This window comes from Cynocephalus volans, chromosome 2, assembly GCF_027409185.1.
Source record: "Cynocephalus volans isolate mCynVol1 chromosome 2, mCynVol1.pri, whole genome shotgun sequence".
In the NCBI taxonomy this organism is placed as follows: Eukaryota; Metazoa; Chordata; class Mammalia; order Dermoptera; family Cynocephalidae; genus Cynocephalus; species Cynocephalus volans.
In genome coordinates this window covers 98,812,055-98,831,490 of record NC_084461.1, presented here as the reverse complement: position 1 = coordinate 98,831,490, position 19,436 = coordinate 98,812,055, and the positions used below count along the sequence as shown (strand labels likewise).

Here is a 19,436-nt window from a genome sequence, read left to right as displayed (position 1 = left end):
TACACCAAGGTGAAGTTCAGATTCCTGTACAAGCCACAAAAAAAAAAAAAAAAAATCCCCATGTAAGACTAAAAAAAAAAAAAGTTTTGCCCAAAGAACACCAGTACAGAAAGACAATGAAATCCTCTTTGTCCTAAAAGTCTACAGGAAGAGGTAGAATAAACCAACCAAGAGTTCCTCTGTACAAATTCTATCAATTAAACCATATGAATGCATATTAAAGTCAGCTTTATTAGAATAAAACATATTGTTTTGCCAAATAATAAGCAACAATATGTAATCTTGAAACCACAAGTGAACTGCCAAGTATCATTTGCTTGTTCTCAAGAACAGTTGGTTTCACCACAAATGACAAAAATACACTGAGATTATTTATTATGCCTCCTTCAACAATATCTAGAAAACTTTTTTCACATCTTTGTTCTATGTCTACATCACTGAATAAAATTGTTCAGAAATAATCCAATTAGCAAAGGTGAACCAAAAGGTCAAATAGAAGATTGGAAATCACTAATTACGATTGTCCTTAGCTTTCTATTGACAATTATTCACAATTATTCATATCTTCTCCCTGAGAAGTGTGTTTGCCACTGCTTCTTTAGGCTCAGCTCACAAACACAGCCCTGTTACGGGACATGTCAAATTCTGCTACAGCCTGACAAAACACTTATGGACTGCCATATATAATGAAATAATAACATTAATATAATAACTGTAATGTATACCTGTATGAAAATATCACCCTGCACCCCATAAATATGTATAATTATGTGTCGGTCAAAAAATATGTATATATAGCTGTAGGAATGCTATAATAAACCAAATAATAATGTTATTAGCAACTTAAAATAAGGGTTAATAATGACATGGTTTTTAACTGCTTTCAAACAGTGCTGCTTCTATTATACTGCAGTACCACCAAGTGGCAGAAGGACATACTGCAATTCTAGGACTGCTAGTTGAATATTTTCATCTTCATCATTCAAAAGTGGCAACTGATATGAACTGAATTGTGTCCTCCACCTCTCCAAATTCATATGTTGAAGCCCTAGCCTAACCTAAGTGACTATATTTGGAGATAGGGCTGGTAAGCCTATCCTAAGTGACCATATTTGGAGATAGGGCTGGTACCTTTTATAAGGAAAGGAAGAGACTCCAGAGCTCTCTCTGCATATACCCAAGAAAAGTCATGTGAGCACCCGGCAAGAAGGCAATTGTCTACAAGCCAAGAAGAGAGCCTTCACCAAAAACTGAAGCAGCTAATACCTTGATCTTGGACTTCCCAGCCTCCAGAACTGTTGGAAAATAAATTTCTGTTGTTTAAGCCACTCAATCTGATATTTTCTTATGGAAGCCCAAGGTAACTAAAAGAGCAACACTCAACCTTAATCTCCAAACTTCTTTATGTCAAAGGTAGTCATTTAAAAATCAGGAATAAAAGAATTTGCTGGGCCGGCCCCGTGGCTCACTCGGGATAGTGCAGTGCTGATAGCGCCAAGGCCACAGGTTTGGATCCTATATAGGGATAGCCGATGCACTCACTGGCTGAGCGTGGTGCAGACCACACTGCGCCAAGAGTTGCGATCCCCTTACCGGTCAAAAAAAAAAAAAAAAGTCAGGATTTGCTTTTAAAATTTCTAATACAAAAACTATAAAAATTAAAGCCAAGTATTTTCTGCCAAGTTCCTTGACAGCTGTAACACCAAGATGAAAAAGACGGTTTAGAAGTTAAATCCTATTATCAAAGGGAAAATGTTTTCCCTGAAATTAAGGAACTATGGTTCCTCAGAATGTCCATACTTCCCTCAGAACAAGACAAAACTCTAAAACAGGGAGAAAAGAAACAAACAAACCATATTGATCCAATTCAGAAAGGTAAATGTTAATAAAAATTAAGATATACTTAAAAATCGTAAATTCCTTCTGATTTTTGTGGGTGCGTTTAGAATCACTCATCTATTTATGTACAAATATTGCTTGAGTGCCTAAATTGCAATAGTCTATTACATGGACTCCAGAGCCAGACTACCAGGGTTTACATCCCTGTTCTGCTGCTTACTCTGATGTCAGATTTAACGCTTGCTACTAAACTGCTGTTTCAGTTCTCTCACCTATAAAGTGGAGACAACCCCTCCCATAATAGTGGAATCCCTCCCCAAAAGACTTCCTTTAGATTCTGTCATCTACACTCCATTCTCCCATTTCCCATGCCCTAAGAATACATGTTATTTACTTGGCTATAATTTATGGTGAGTTATAGTCATTACTAAAATTAGCACCTTTTATCTCAGTATCATAGAGCAGAAAATAAATAAGATAAAAACCAAAAACTAGGTGCCTCAGTTCACAGGTTAACTGCCTCCTTCTATAAATATTCTATTTCTGCATCATTCTGACTCTTTGAAATACAGTATATAGAACTCCTCAGATGGAGGCTTCTAGTGGTAGATGCAGGTAGATCCCATGAGTCTGAGGTACTTCAGTCTTGCAAGTACAGGCATTTGATTTACCCCCTGAAGATCCAATTATAGACAAAGCTGATCCCACCCAATTTAAACTAAATTTCTGTTATTCCAGTTAACTTAATGGCCTTTCTGGACCTGGACAATTACCTTGTTGCTGTTAAGACTCGTCTAACTCCATGTACAGGACTACAGATCAATTCCTCTAAGAAGGATACTATGGTTCCTATTCTGTCCTTCCTAAAGAGCAAGAGAACTATGAAGTTTGAGAACATAAAAGTGAAGACTTTTACTACTGCTCCATCTTATCTTCTGCCATCTATAGAAAGAAAAGGAACAGGTCTTAGGGATGTGGCAATTCCTCACCTTCTCCCCAAACAGTTTTCAATTTTAAGGGATGTACATAAACCTTCATTTACTTGTTTACAACGGCTTTGTCTATAAGTTGTTGCAAATACTGTCTTGGATAACCTGTTCCATACTGAATTTAAAATACAGCATTTTCAGTCCCACTCAAAAATAAATAACCACTAATGATTTTTCTATGGCAAATAACCACTAGTGACTTATAAGAATTTTAACTATTATCCCTCACTAACAGTTACAAATAAACTAGGCAGTAAACACTGCTACAGGAAAACAATGCATCAAATAACACTTTAGACAATGGATTCTAATATAATATGCCACAAAATCCATATTACCATCTCAAAAAAAATTGTAAATTCGAATCACTACCACCTAGATTTTTTTCCTTAAGGATATTACTTCTAACTATTATGAAGCCTTTGAGTGACTCTCCTTAACAAATTTATAACTTATAGAGATTAAGTGACTTGTCCAAAGTCTCTAGGCTACTGAGTCACAGAGGCTACACCAAAACAAATATCTTTCATTTCCTAGGCCAGTCTTCTTTCCATTTATCCTTCCTATAGAGCTCTACTTTTCACATCTCAAAAATAAAGCATAATGCAATAAAGGATAAGAAATAAATAAGAATACAGTACACAATCCATCACAAGTTACCATTTAATTAATGCCAAGTGAATAATAAAGACAATAATTATTATTAATGTTCAGAGACTTACTATGAGCTAGAGTTGATTGGTAAGATTTTAAATCAGAACTGTAAGAGTAAACTTCACAAGCTGGCCGGTTAGCTCAATTAGTTAGAATACCACCTTGTAACACCAAAGTCAAGGGTTCAGATCCCTGCACCAGCCAGCCACCAAAAAAAAAAAAAAAAAAAAAAAAGAACTTCAGAAATTATCCATTCTAAACTTCATTTTACAGATAAGAAACTCAGGCTCTATACATAAGAAACTAGCTCTAGTATAGAGCTATTTGGTGGCAACCTGCAGGAAAAAGGATTATTTGAGCTGGGTTTAGAAACATACCTAGAGAGGCAGGAAGAAAAGAGGACATTCCAGGTAAGAAAATATTAGCGAAGTTTTTTTTACAGGCTGAAACAAATGAGTCAAAAAACAGAGAATAAATCTTTTTGACTTTTAATATAATAAATTCAGAAATGGCTAAGTTTGTGTTGGAGGGAGACAACCAAGTTTAAACACAGTCATGGGTCACTTAATGATGGGGACATGTCTCTTAGACGATTTTGTCATTGTACGAACTTACACAAACCTAAATGACATAGCCTACTACATACCTACAATATATGGTTTAGGCTATTGTTCCTATGAGTAATGCACCGTTACAGGAATTTTTCAACTCCATTATAATCTTATGGGATATCACTGTATATGCAGTCCGTTGTTTACTGCACTTAAAGAATTAAACTTTATCCTATAGGCACTGAGAGGCTGGAATGTGTTTTCAGCAACAAACGTTAGTTTCTTAGAAAAACCCGAATTGTGCAGTTGTTGAGAAGTCAAGACTATATAAATGTAAAACAAGGATTATAATAGCCAAAACGTTTCACTAATTACAAATCCAATTCTAAAAGAAAAGGTGGAAAAGATACCATCATAGAGAAAGGAGCAAAAGAAATAAAAAATGAATAACAAATGAAAATGGGAACAGAAGAATAAATGAGAGATGTGGACAAAAGAACCAACAGTTATGTTATAAAATTTAAGTTATTTCATGCACTCAAATTCTGGAAAGAGAATTAGATTGTCCAAACAAGTGTATACAACTAAAAAACCATACTTGAAGCCTAACAGGCAAGTTTACTATGCTTCGAACTCCAACAACTTACCTCCCTAGCAGCACAATCATGAGGAGCTTCTTCTTTATTTACTTTTCCTTTTGGAAATCCCCAGCCTGATTTTGCTAGGTACCCCTGAACCAGTAGTACCTACAAAACAAGCAGAGATAAAAATCAAACTTGCCCTCCTTTCCCGTGCTCCTTTCTAAAATCAAATGTGTTTTTCTCCTTCAGGTAAATGTTATCAACAATAATTTTATACAGCAATTGGTCTAAATATCTTCCACGTGTCTGAATACACTTCTATTAGTGTGAACAAAGGCATTCTCCCCACCTAAAAAATATTTCTTTAACAATGAAGTGACTCTTTTTGAACTAAGCCATAACTGCAACAAGTATAAAATCGTAAGACCCAAAATGCAGACAAAACATGCAGAACTTGGCCTGTTAGCACTATATATCTAAGAATATTTTAAAACCTCGATTCAGAACACTACATAAATAACAAATTTTGTTAATATGCTAAAAATCAACAGATCACCATTTCACTAAAAATCTTTTATTACACTCACATTTTCAAGTGTCTCATCAAGAATAATTGCACCATATGTTGGTACTCCCATTTTATATTCCTTCCATTCATCCAAAACTTTTTCCACATCTTCACCTTGAGGCAGCAAAAATGGACAATGACTGAAGAGTATAAATAGTGTCAAGGAGGCTCATTTCTCCCTTAATACATCTTGAGAAATTATATACATAAAGAGACCTACTTAAATCAACTGTGTATTTTATATGAAATTACTCAAATTTTCACCTCACCTAAGTTTAAAATTTTTGGTTTCTTCCACATTTGTTTTCTCTTGCACGAGTCACTGTTAACTTCTGCATTTAGTCTAGACACAAATCAATAAGTTTTGGGTACTCATGGTCCTGGAGCACTGAGTTAACAAAAATGACTTCAGAACCATATAAACACCTTAAACACTTCTCATTAAGGAAGTCAAATTCATCATATCAGGGAATCAACTGATACAGAAACCGACAGCAAGAAACGGAAGTACATACATATACATCACTAAGAGGAAGAAACCATCAGAAGAACAAAAAAGTTAAAGTGGTTAACTCTGGGAAGTAGGACTAGGGATGAGGCATATCATTCCATACTGTTGACTTTCTTCACCATGTAGATGTATTGCTTTTATAATGAAAAACATTTTTAAGATCAGGATTTACTAAGGATTGTAGAGAGAGGTAAATCCGGGTATTAAGGAAAGTATAGCCAGTTTCAAAAGAAACAGGGCATACCCCTCAAAATTCAAAATATGAGTATAGAAAGGAAGGTTTCACAGCAGATGGAACAAAAGAAGATGGTGGTAGAACGGGTAGTACAAGTACGTTAAGCTCAAAATGTCCTAAAGGAAGTCAGCACTATATTCACGTTGTGATGAGAAGCTTGGTTTAAACAAGAACATTAGATTAAATTCATTTTATTAATGTGAATTTTATGAGTTCTACAATTTTGTATTTTAAAATCTGTTTTGGTTTTATAGTTGTAGTAAGAACTAAAAAGGCCCTCAGAGTCCAAAGAAGTCAACCACCTATGACATCATAATTAAAAAACAAGCAGGAGGTTAATATCAGTGTAATTATTCCACGCCTTCATTTGGGGAGGGAGGGAAAAAAGTTTAGATACAATATTAACCATTTCATGAAGTCCTATGGTTCTATAGAGACTTCCTAAGATTCTGAAAGGTATTTATTTACCAATAAAAGTATAGTTTTACATGTTTAGTAAAATCCCTTTTGTTGTAAAGTCACCACAAATTTTTTTTTAATCTAAGCAAAGTATACATTTTTTTTTAAATGGATTTGTTTTTCCCATTAAAAAACCAACCACAGAGAAACCTGTAAAAAAGAAAAGGTTCAGTGAGAGAAATCAAACCAACTGACTTGTCTGGAAACTACATGCTTCATTTATCCATTTTTTTCTATCCCAAAATCACCACAATCTAACCTGAACAAGTTGACTAAACCAATCAACCACTGTTCAAAACACACTTGCAATTAACATTGAGAAAAGCCTATAGTCTTTGAAGTGCCCAAGTCCACACAATTTGCTAGTGACAAAATATCAATCTCCCCACTGACAACTCTTCTATCCTCCTTCATGCTTGATAGTACATAAAAGTAATTCAACTCAACTGTGGAAGTGGAAATTTTTTTAAATACCATTTTTATTTAATGAGATAATACATTTAATTTGAAAAAGCCTACGCCATGCACTGAATAATTGTTAACTATCATTTCTAAGTTCTTTTAGATTCTGACTTCATGACTGTCTCAGTTCCTTAAGAATTCTAAGCACATGTCCACTTACATTACACAGATTCTCTTTTTATTCTAACATTTTTGCAAAAACATGAAAAAACCTGCTCTAGGTATAAACAATCGGACAGTAATCTCCATCCAAAATCCCACCATTATCTTAAATGAAATCAATTTCCTCCATGGACAATTCATCTCAAGTTCTAGCTTCAGTTCTTTGATTTCCTTGTCCTTCATATCCATTCCCACAGCAACATTCTGGACCTTGCCTTCACTAAAACTACTACTGTAGTTATTAAAATAAAACACCGTGACCATAACCCACTAGACTTTCTTTTAATTACTCCCACCACATCATTATTCTCTATCAGTCTTTGTTTTCCTCTCTCCCTATTAACACCCTCCTGCTTTTATATTTTTCTCTAAACGATATGGTCTACCACTTTCAATCTCTTAATAATATCAATTTCTTTGCCCCACTAGTCTCTGAAATGCAGTTCCATTGCCCACTAGCAAATCCAAGATACGCATGTCTGTATCCACATTGCCACATACTAAAAATCACAAAACTGCACAATTTACAAAAGAGAAAACAGAGGCATAGAAAGCTCCCACAATTTACCCAAGAATGCACAGCTAGTAAATGGCAGAGTTAGGATGCTAACCCAAAGAATGTGGCTTCCAGAACTTCTATAGTACCCAGTCTCTCCACTCCAATATTGCATGGGTACCACAAACTCAACTTATTCATAACTGAGCCCATCCCATAAAATTTCTCCTTATTTTCCTATGAATGGAATGACACATTCATCCACTCAATTGCTCAAATCAGAAATCTGGGTACCATCCTTTCTTCTACCTTTCCTAAGATATCCAAGTTATGACTTATTTACCTCCTAAACATGTTTCAAATTTGACCTCTTCTATTCATTTCTACAATCACTGGTTTTCATTATCTCATTCATAAATTAATGAAACAGCATCTCAACTAGGTTCAGTCTCCAGTCTTGCCTTCCTCCAATCCACTGTCCATACTATTCCAGAGCGGTCTTTCAAATATAGGGACAAATAAAGCCATTGTGGCAAAACATTAACAATGGATCAATACAGATGAAGGGTATGATGGCAGTTCACTGTAATAGTCCTTTACTTTCCCTGTAAGTTGAAGCTTTTTCCCCAATACAAAAAGTCTAATTTTTTAAAAGAATCTCCTATAATCTATTATTCTTTTTCAAACAAGTATGGCCTACAAGACCCTTACATGTTTTAGTTCCTGAATTACTCTCTGGCATCATCTCTTGTCCCTCCCCACTTATTTTAAGATATAATCATATTTACCTTTTTTTACTTCCTCATACAGATCTTTCTCACATAGACCACTTTCTCTAAAGGCTTGTATCAAGCCCTCAAATCTTTTTTTTTTCTTTTTGGAGGAGTAATAGTTAACATTTATTACTAATTATGGCAGGCACTGTTGTAAACAATTTACACGTAAGAATCAGCCTGATTCTCAAACTTACCCTTTGAATTAGGCACTGTTATTAACCTTATGTTTTAGATAAAGAAACTGGGATCAAGAGAAATTAAATAACTTTCCCAAGATCTTTCAGTGGACAAGTTGGGAGTCAAACTAATAGCTCCCAAATCTTGATTGGATATCTTTCTCTGTTCCCACTGAACCCTGTACTACCCTATTATATATATCTTACTATACTGCACTATAATAATTTCCCTTCCTGTTTCTCTCACTCATCTTCTTGAAGATCCTGAGTCTACCTTGTTCACAGCATAATACCTGGCATGAAGTAGCCACTCAGTTATTTAATGAAGTCTACCACATTAGCAATAAAAGGTTTCTTGTCCATATAACTAAATTAAAAGAAACATAACTAAAACAGAGGTTTTTGTTGCTTATTTTTTAATAGCAAGGAAAGTATCAAACTCATGTGGACATACAAACTCTTATTCAGAACCCCAAAGTATGTAAAGCTGCTCTGGTAGAACCATAAGTCTATAAAAAAACCTAAACAAAAAAAAGGATTTGGTTGTTTTAATCCTGTTTTTATAACTAGATTATAACTCCTTAAAACTAAAGTCTTCTATAATTTCTCCATAGAAACTATCACGAGCCTCTAACAAAGATGGTGCTCAATATACTTCTATTCCCCTTTAAATCCTCATTGGCTGCTACACATTTAATCAGGCAAATGGTTTGATCATTTTCCCCTCTGAAATCTGTCACATATCAGTGTTTTCTTTGTAGTCCCTCTACTGTGGCTAAACACCTTATCGCTCCATGTCTCAAGTGATGTAACAGACCCAATTATGATTCAATCTATCCTGCCAAATAAATCTTCTTGAATACCATTTTTAAATGATCTGAGTAATATTCTTTACCCTGGTTTAAAACTTGCTATGCTTAAGTTAACAACAAAGTGTTTCATCCATTTTCTACAGCCCTAGGGGTTTCTGTATTTCATGGGATTCATTTCTTCCTTCGAAATCTGTCCCCCATCAGCGTTTTCTTCGTAGTCCTGCTGCTATAGCTGAAGACCTCTACATCTCCTACTATGGCCCCATAAGAACCCTCTGCTCAATACAAACTAATTTATTTCCTGAGATATCCCTTAAAACTTTTCCAACTCTCCAATTTCACTCAATCCCTCTTCTTTACCTGAACATATTCCCCACTTCTATTTAGAAAATCCTATACTCCTTTAAAAATATATCTTTGCGTAAAATCTTTTCATCCTTTTTCTGAATTCTAAAAACATTTAATATCAAGACCATTAGCAATTCCTCAATTTTTTGACTTGTGACAGCTTCTTTTATAATCTTAAATATTCATGTGAATCTTTTATAACTAATAAATTATGACAAGCTTCCATAAAAAAAGCTTCTTTGAAGGCAAGGACTTTTTGTATTTGCCGCAGGACTAGAAACACTGCTTTGAACACAGTAAATATCCAATAATTATTTAAGAAATTTCTAAATAAATTAGAAAGGTAGTAACCGGATTAAAGATCATCTGGTTATATGGAGCAGCAAGAGTAAAGGAAAAAACAGATCGGTTCTAGAAACAGGCTATTTCCAAAAAAAGAAAATCAAATTTAATTCTAATCATCAGTGCACATTTCTTAAAAATAAGAATACTATTAAACTGTATCTACTATTAATATTAACAATTTTTAGAAACCAAGTATGTTCTACCTAATAGCTTAAAAACCTCAGAGACAAGCAACAGGAAATTTGTGCTAAAATAGTTTATTAACAAGAATGAAAGACATTTGTTATGGTAACAAAAAGGATATCGGCTTTAGCAAAGTCTCTTATCCCACACTGAGGTAATCCTGGTGTGTTCTGTATGTAGAAATCCAAGTAAAACCAATGGGCAAGTTCAATCTGAAAACACACTCGGATTGCATTGTCTCTTTCCTCGCTGGGAATATGCAAAATAAATCGGCTGTCAAAAACAAAACACATACAAAAATTAGATTTACATACTATGAAGATTTATTTTAACCTATTTAATTGCTTTACCCCTGACCCACCAACTTAAAAAAAGGACCAAGAGCAGTCCTGATCAAGGAAGCAATCAACATTTGGGGGAAATTACTATAGGGAAGACAAGTCTATTTAAAAAAAGAGAGAGAGAGACGATATCACATGTAACTCACTAAGAATTTTTTAAAGAGTGTGTACCCTCTGCTCACAAGTACAGAGATAAACTTAAGAGCTCACTAACAATAAATCAAAAGTGAGCAAGAAAACAATCTTCACTAGGATTTCCTCCCATGTCTAGTAACATCTTCAATATTGCAAATATATTCATACAATCAAATAAAAAATGTTTGATATCAGCTTAATCTCTACATGTAAAATATTAAAGGAATATTGTAAAAGAAAGAAATGAATACTCTGTTGCTCACTAATTCACTAGATTTTCTAAAAAGCCTTATCTGCAGAGCCTCAGTTCAAACTTTCGAATATATAGTCATCATTAGGTATCCTGGGAGGGACTGGTTCCAGGACTTCCCCACCCCATGGATACCAAATTCTGTGGATGCTTGAGTTCCTTATAAAAAATGGTGCCATATTTGTATATAATCTATGCACATCTTCCTGTATGCTTTAAATCATTTCTATATTACTTATAATTCCTAATACAGTGTAAATGCTACATAAATAGCTGTTACACAGTATTGTTTTTTAATTTGTATTTTTATTGTTGTATTATTGCTATTTTTTTAAAAATATTTTTTGATCTATGGATGCTAAACCTATGGATATGGAGGGCCAATTGTAATCATTTTTTTAAATCCTAAATTGTCTTTTCCAAGTACATTGGGGAAAGGCAGGAAAGACATTCATTATATACATATAGTAGGATCTGCAGATTCAACCACTGATAGAACAGAAATATTAAAGGGAAAAAAAATACAGCAATAAAAATAATACAAATAGAAAAACAATATAGTATAACAACTATAGTTGACTCAAACAACATGGGTTTGAACTATGCGAGGGGATTTTTTTCAATAAACATAGTTGGCCCTCCGTATTCAGGGGTTCCACATCCATGGATAGAAAGTACAGTATTCACAAGATGCAGAATCGAAAAATAAAGACTGAGGGCCAACATTCTGTATCTGCAAGTTATACATGACTGGCCACTGGACTTGAGCATCCGCTGATATGGGTATCCAGGGGATATCCTTGAACCAATCCTCCTCGGATACCAAAGGATGACTATATTTACACAGCATTTACATTGTATTAGGTATTATAAGTAAACTAGGTATGATTTAAAGCATACAGGAGAATGTATGTAGGTTACAAGCAAATACTATATACCATTTTATATCACGGACTTGAGCATCCACAGGTTTTGGTATCCATGGGGAAGGGGGGGATCCTGGAACCAATCCCGAGGATACCGAGGGATGACTATATAATATAAATATATACTATATTATATGGACATATGTACACGATCAAGATTAATAAATCTCCTTTTTCTGTGAAATATACAAGTTATAATTTATAAATCTAAATGAATATGCTTTACAGCAGTCATTAAGCAACTACCAATACTTCAAAAAGTCCGTGGAAAAATAGAACTAAAAGATAATACAAATCTTTCCAAGAACTTCCTGAAGTACCATCATACTTCTTCCACTGCTAAGCATTTCTAGTAATCCTTATTTCCAGCAACCGTTAAAGACAGATTCAACTACATAAACCAAGTTGGCTGGTTTTTAGAGCGATTTTTGAAATTAAAAATAGTATCACTCAGTTTCATCACACACATTATTCACAAGCTACAGTGCTACATGATTCTTGGCTGTTCCCAAGTTTCAAATCAAATCTCAAAAAAACTCTCAAATGATAAAATTAATGTAACATTCCATGAAGTGTGTGAAGAGTGATTTTCTGGCTGTAGGACCAAAAAGGGGAGCCCCAGGGGACTAGCAAGTAAAGGGGAGATAACAGGGAATACAGCTCAGGAAAATGGCCCAATAAAACTGTTTATGAACTCTGGAGCTCAACCCTGAGCTGCAAATTCTTGCATTAGACTACAAACAGCATATTAGTCTTTAAGAACTACAAAATAGACTACAGCCCAAGTCCCAGATTGGCCACTGGGTGGCGCACACAGCACAAATAGCACTGCAAAAACTAGTCTTCTTTTGTCTAATTTTATATAACTTCCCTCCGCGTCTCAAAAAAACCCAGTCTACTATTTATTTTCTCAGTCTGGGGCATTTTCTTTTTTCTTTTTTTTTTTAAAGATGACCGGTAAGGGGATCTTAACCCTTGACTTGGTGTTGTCAGCACCACACTCACCCAGTGAGCTAGCCGGCCATCCCTATATGGGATCCGAACCCGTGGCCTTTATGTTATCAGCACCACACTCTCCCGAGTGAGCCACAGGCCGGCCCCTAATTTTCTATAGACTTCTACTATGGCAGATGAAGAATTAACTCTTCCACTCCCATTATACATATCTTTCTCATCTTTCCATTCTCCCAGCAAAATTATATCATAGTTTTGGTTGGTTTCTCAATGTTGGCACTATTGACATTTTGGAGCAGATAATTCTATGTTAAGAGATGTTGTCCCATGCACTGTAGGATTTTCAGAAGCACCCCTAGCCTCTAACCATTAGATGTCAACAGCACTAGCTGCCAAGCTGTGACAACCAAAAATACCTCCAGATACTGTCAAATGTTGCCTGAGGGGAGGAAAATCACTCCCAGTTGATAAATTACTGGGTTAGATGAGTATTCATCCTTTACAGTATTATGACTTCATAAATGCAATTCCCAACTAAGCTATGTGGTAAACTGTGATTTTTTTGTTTCCTGAACAATCCTTTGTTCTCTCTATAATTAATCATTATCATTGTCCTTACTTCATTTTCTCTGTGCTTGTCACTAATTCACCCTTCCACTAGTTTCCTAAATTTTCCCAAGATGTTAATTCAGATGTATCAGTTTCACTTTGAAGACTGTCCTTGAGTATTCTGATCCATTCCAATCTGCACCTGTTCTCTACACCTGGTACACATCATCATCCTATGCTGTCCTTTCATTAGCTTTCTATGGTTCCCTATGCCTTTATCCTGTATTAAAGCTCATGTTTCTTTTATCCTGTCTTCCTCAACTTACTTCCTTGTTTTCATGAAGTACACTCTCCCACAGCTCCTGGAGGAAAGATGCAGGGGAGGTAAATTTTGAGACACTGTACATATGAAAATATCTTTATGCTCATACTTGATAATTTGGGTTAAGAATTCTAGGTTGAAAATCATTTTATTTCAGAATTTTTTTTTTTTTTCCAAAGGATCCGAACCCGTGGCCTTGGTGTTATCAGCACCGCACTCTACCGAGTGAGCCACAGGCCGGCCCTTATTTCAGAATTTTGAAGACAGTGTTCTTTCCTTCCAACTTCCAATTCTGATGTCGAAAATACCAAAGCCATTCAGATTCTTTTTGTTTTTGTTTTGTTTTCATCTTTTTTCGTGACCGGCACTCAGCCAGTGAGTGCACTGGCCATTCCTATATAGGATCCGAACCTGCGGCGGGAGCGTCGCTGCGCTCCCAGCGCCGCACCCGCTTGGCCCAAGCCATTCAGATTCTTAATCTTTTGCATATGACCTTTTTTTCCCCAGTCTGGATGCTTCTATGAGCTTCTTTCTGTCCCCAGTGTTCTAAAATTTTCCAGTGTCTTTTTTTTAATTCACTGTACTGTCATTCAATGGACCTTATCTATTTGGAAACTCATATCCTTCTGTGCTGAAAGACTTCATGGACCAATCCTCATGATTCTTTCCTTTTCTCTGCTATTTACTACCCCCTTGTTCTTCTGGGAAACTACCTTAACTTTATCTTGCAAGCCATTTATTGAAATTTTTGTCTCTGCTCTATTTTTTATTTCCAAAAGCTCTTTTTGGTTCTTGAAAGTATGGTTTTATAGAGTATCCTGTTTTTTTTGTTTGTTTGTTTTTTTTAAAGGATGACCGGTAAGGGGATCTTAACCCTTGTCTTGGTGTTGTCAGCACCACGTTCAGCCAGTGAGAGAACCAGCCATCCCTATATAGGATCCGAACCTGTGGCCTTGGTGTTATCAGCACCGCACTTTCCCAAGTGAGCCACAGGCCAGCCCTAGAGTATCCTGTTCTTATTTCATGGTTGTAAAAGTCCACCTCTGTAAGGAGATCAATGAAGTTTTGTTTAAGTTTTCTTCTATCTGCATAGTCTGATTCTTCCCAACAGCTTTTTTTCTGTTTGTTTTAAACTCTACTTTTCATGTTAAGAGGCCTATTTTTAGACGTTTTTATTTAAGTGTGACAGACCACAAAGTTATTTAAGAGGGTTGCCAAATTATGAGGCACAATTTAAGGTGATCAGGCTAAGCCATTTAATTGGGGAACCTCCAGTGTCAGTATCTTTAGGTCTCTCCTCTTGGGGTAGTCAGATTGGCTAGAGAAGAATCTCCCAATCTCCTACCTGGAGGGTAAAGGCCAGGCTGCCATATTCTGGAAGCTGAGTAGGATAGAGGGCTGTGGGTTTTCAGCATACAGGAAGCATAAACTCACTTTTCCAATTTTTCAGTATTTTCTTATTCTAGAGTAAATTGACACTACTACAGTAGTTTCTCATTCTGGTCTTTCAGGTCTGCTAAGTCACTGTGATATTGTGAAATACCTGTATACATTTGATCTTGATCCAGTTTCCTGGCATAGAACTCCTTAAATCCTTGGGAAAAGGTGTTATGTGTCTTTGTGTGCTAATGAGTTGACTGATGGCAGGGGGTTCCTGGATACCATCTAGATGGAGGCTGGTTGCCAGGGGAACTAACGAAATGATTAGAGTGTTGGAACAACCTCCAGGGAGGGAAGAGGGGCTGAAGATTGAGTCCATCACCAGTGGCCAATGATGTAATCAATCATGCCTAAGTAAGGAAGACTCTATAAAAACCCAAAAGGACTGGTTGGAAGGAAGGAGAAACTTCCAGATAACTGAACACATAGAGATTCCTGGAGGGTGGCACATCCAGGGAGGGAATGGAAGCTTTGCACCCCTTCCTACATAACTTCACCCTATACGTCTCTTCGGCTATATCCTTTGTAATATCCTTTATAATAAACCAGTAAATATAAGTAGATGTTTCCCGAGTTCTGTGAGCCACTCTAGCAAATTAATCAAATCTTGGGGAGGAGGTCATGGGAACCCTGATTTAGAGCTGGTCAGTCAGACATTCCAAGGGCCCAGAATCGTGACTGGAATCTGAAGTGGGGGGCAGTTGTATGGGACTGACCTCTCAACCTGTGGGATCTGATGCTACCTCCAGGTAGATAGTGTCAGAACTGAACTGAATTACAGAACACCCAGCTGGTGTCCACTGCAGAACTGATTCATGTGTGGGCAAAATTCCCACATATCTGGTCACAGAAGTGTTGTGTTGTAAGAATACAGCAGGAGAAACAGTTTATTTTTCCTATATCCTCACAGTTACATACCACTTTTTATTCTGCTGTATAATTTCTAAATTTTGTTGCCTACCTCTTCACCAATTATTCCCTTCCTTGTAGGTTTATGCAAAAAAAAAAAAACTTTGCTTTTAGAGGAGAATGTGTTGTATTCAATCTACCATCTTTAACTAGAAATTCCCATTTAAACAAATTTCTAGAAGACACTTGCGACAACCTACAATGTCATAAGAAAAATGCCTAGGACAAGGAGAAAGCCAATTATACCCCAACCCAACCAGAAAAGCCCCAAGTGAAGAAAGGTAAACTGGAGGATAGGAATAAGAAATAGGGCTAAAAACAAGGGAAATAGCAAGGCCTATGACACAGTTTGGATATGTCTGTCCCCTGCAAAGCTCATGATGAAATCTGATCCCCAATGTGGCAGTGTTGGGAGCTGTTGTCATGGGGGACAGATACCTTATGAATAGATTAATGCCCTCCCTGAGGGGGCAGGGGGTAGTAAATTCTCATCCTATTAGTTCCCATGAGAGCTCATTGTTTTAAAGGACCGTGGCACCACCCCCTTCTTGCTCTCTTGCTTCCTCTCACCTTGTGATCTCCCTGAACCCACTGGCTGCCCACCATGAGTGGAAACAGCATGAGGCCCACACTGATGCAGCAGTCCCAGAATCATGAGCCAAATAACCCCCTTTTCTTTATAAATTACCCAGTTTGGGGCTGGCTGGTTAGCTCAGTTGGTTAGAGTGTGGTGTTATAACAGGTTATGGGTTTGGATTCCCATACAGGCCAGCCACTGGCTAAATAAATTAATTAATTAATTAATTAACCCAGTTTCAGGTATTCTGCTATAGCAACACAAAAAAGGATGAAAACAGCCTGTTTATGCAACAGAAGAATGTTTCACTCCTTTGACAGTCAGGAATTTCCCCTACAAAAGAGTGGGGGAGAAGGGCAACAACACCTGAGGGCTCTTCTATAATCTTACCAGTTAGGTTTGAGTGTTGGCACCCCAGGGCAAAGCTCCCATACATTCATTTTTGAAGGGCCTCCAAGTGTAAAAGCCAGCTCCTTATCTACTCACAAAAAAGAGAAGCCTATAAATAAATAAGCCCCTGTCTACGGCCATACAACCCTGAACAAGCACAACCTCCTCTGATCTTGGAAGCTAAGCAGGGTCAGGCCTCCTTAGTACTTGGATAGGAAACTGCCTGAAAATACTAGGTGCTGTGGCTTTTAAAAGATTTTTTAAATAAATAAACATGCCTCTCTAGTGTCTCAACTTGAATATTAAAAGGCAATCAAGAATCACCCGACACGTAAGGAAAATCTGGAGCATGACAAAGAAAAAATTAAATAAACTAAAAAATTGATCCTGAAGAAATATAATTCAGGAACCAGAAGAAAACAGGGGTGATGGTTGAAAGGTGGAATAATTGTCCTCAACGAGATTTTAAAAGATACTTTTCCTTTTCAGAATAACTGTATCTTTTCTTTTTCTTTTTTTAATGCATAATCACTGAATAAACCCTTAGAAGTGAAAACTACCATTTCAATAACAAATTCAACATAAGCATCAGAAGACAGTGTTGAGGATATCTCCTAGAACCTTGCTATTCAAAGTGTGAACTCTGGACCCCCTGGGAGCAAAAATGTGAGAAGAAAAACAGACATTTAGTCAAATAATGACTCAAAGTTTACTTCCTAATGACCCACTCACAATAAATCCCTATAAAATGTACACCAACAAAACATGAATGAAAAGTAGGAAAGAATAAAACATGAGATTCAAGAGTACAGCCTGGGAGAGCTGTGAAAGCAAATTCCAGTATGCCAGTAGTTTGGCAAGTCTAAAGAGCAACCAGTCTGAATTGGACTAGGAGGGTAGAGAGCATTCTACTGGGAAAAAAATTCTGTAGAGTAGATAGCATGAATGAGGGTATGACTGAGTATATAATAAAGAAGCAGATGAGGAGGAAAAAAGGCAGTTAGAGACTTTGGATGTATTAAGGGAAGGAATAGATGTACAAGAGAATCAGTACAAACATGACACACAAAAAACCAAAATAAGAACAGAAAGCTACTCCAAAAAAAATGAATTTCAAGAATAACTAGAAGGAATCAGGGAATAGAGATGAAAAAAAGAATTCGGTTGGACATTCTCCTTCAAGACCTTTACAAAGGGAAAAAAAAAATCCTAGCCACTTTTGTAAAAATGTAACTACCTTGTTATACTGTATAACAAATGCTATTATTATTTTTCAGCTTTTACAATCAACAAGTAGTAAAAAGTATAAAAGACTTCATAAGATTACAAAATGGAATGTAAATATTATCAATCCTAATTTTTTTTTAAAGTTCATCTGGATAGAAGCATACAGAAGAGGTAAGAATAAAATGGAAGAAAAAGAGCCAGCCAGTTATCTCAGGTGGGTAGAATACCACCTTGTAACATCAAGGTGAAGGGTTTGTATCCCTGTACGGCCACTGAAAACAAGTAAAAAATAAAAAGAAATGGAAGAAAAGATGGGGCACTTATTGCCTCACCTTATCAAATAGAGACTCAAGAGATACTGTCTGTAAGTTCATAAAACAAACATAATTTTATGTCTATTAAAGTCACAAAGGTAAAAAAAATAATTTAAAATAGCTATATAAATACACTGGAAGTAGGACGAGGGCAACAGTGGGTGTGGTAAACTAAACTCTCACCTAATATCTACCAAGTTAAACTAAATCTCCAACTTATTATCTAAAGTTGATAAAACAAGAAATTGGTGCAAGTATATTTTAAAATACTGAAGTATCCACCAGAAGAATTCAACACAAAATAAGGAAAAGTCAATGTCCCTGGAAATCAGAACAGGAACAGAAAGGGGTAGGGCAATAGAGGGTCGCTTTTCATTTATAAATGCATCTGCACTCTGATTTTTTAAAACCATACACATGATTACATCTTTTCAATAGCTGAAAGCTAACTTTAAGAAAGTCTACAGGAAAAAGGAAATTTGGATACATGAAAATTACACAGATTTAATGCATTCATTCTGCGAATGCTTCTGATCTGTTTTAAACATTTAACAACTGGCCAGTTAGCTCACTTGGTTAGAGTGCAGTCCTGATAACAAGATCAAGGGTTTGGATTCCTGTACAGGCCCGCCACCAAAACAAAAATGTGTGTGATTCAAAAGATTCAAAAGTGTGTGTGTGGATACATAATATGTGTATAGTAGTAACTGAAATAAAAGGCCTTCCACAATAATTTGTTATGGGAAAACCTCTCTACCTCACAAAACGTTATCTTTTCAATGTTCCTACCTATAGAACATTAGCACAAAGATTGCAATCAGTACAAAAATGTTTCAGCAGAATTCAACACTAAAATGGCCTGCTGAAGATGGGCACAATTACTTAACCTATGCTATCACCAAAATAGCAACATTAGTTGTCAGAAAATACTTTTCTCCTTTTAACACTAGAATGG

At 36.1% G+C, this 19,436-nt stretch overlaps 1 protein-coding gene across 1 annotated transcript in view; it reads right to left on the bottom strand.

Moving 5' to 3' along the window:
* The window catches only part of DCP2 (decapping mRNA 2), a 38,599-nt gene that overhangs the window by 15,483 nt on the left and 3,680 nt on the right, over positions 1 to 19,436 (bottom strand). The window contains exons 2-4 of the mRNA XM_063086740.1: positions 10,269 to 10,420; positions 5,202 to 5,329; positions 4,681 to 4,779 (exon numbers count right to left, since the gene is read on the bottom strand). Of these exons, the coding sequence (XP_062942810.1) occupies positions 4,681 to 4,779; positions 5,202 to 5,329; positions 10,269 to 10,420 (379 nt within the window). The remainder of the gene's footprint in view (positions 1 to 4,680; positions 4,780 to 5,201; positions 5,330 to 10,268; positions 10,421 to 19,436) is intronic.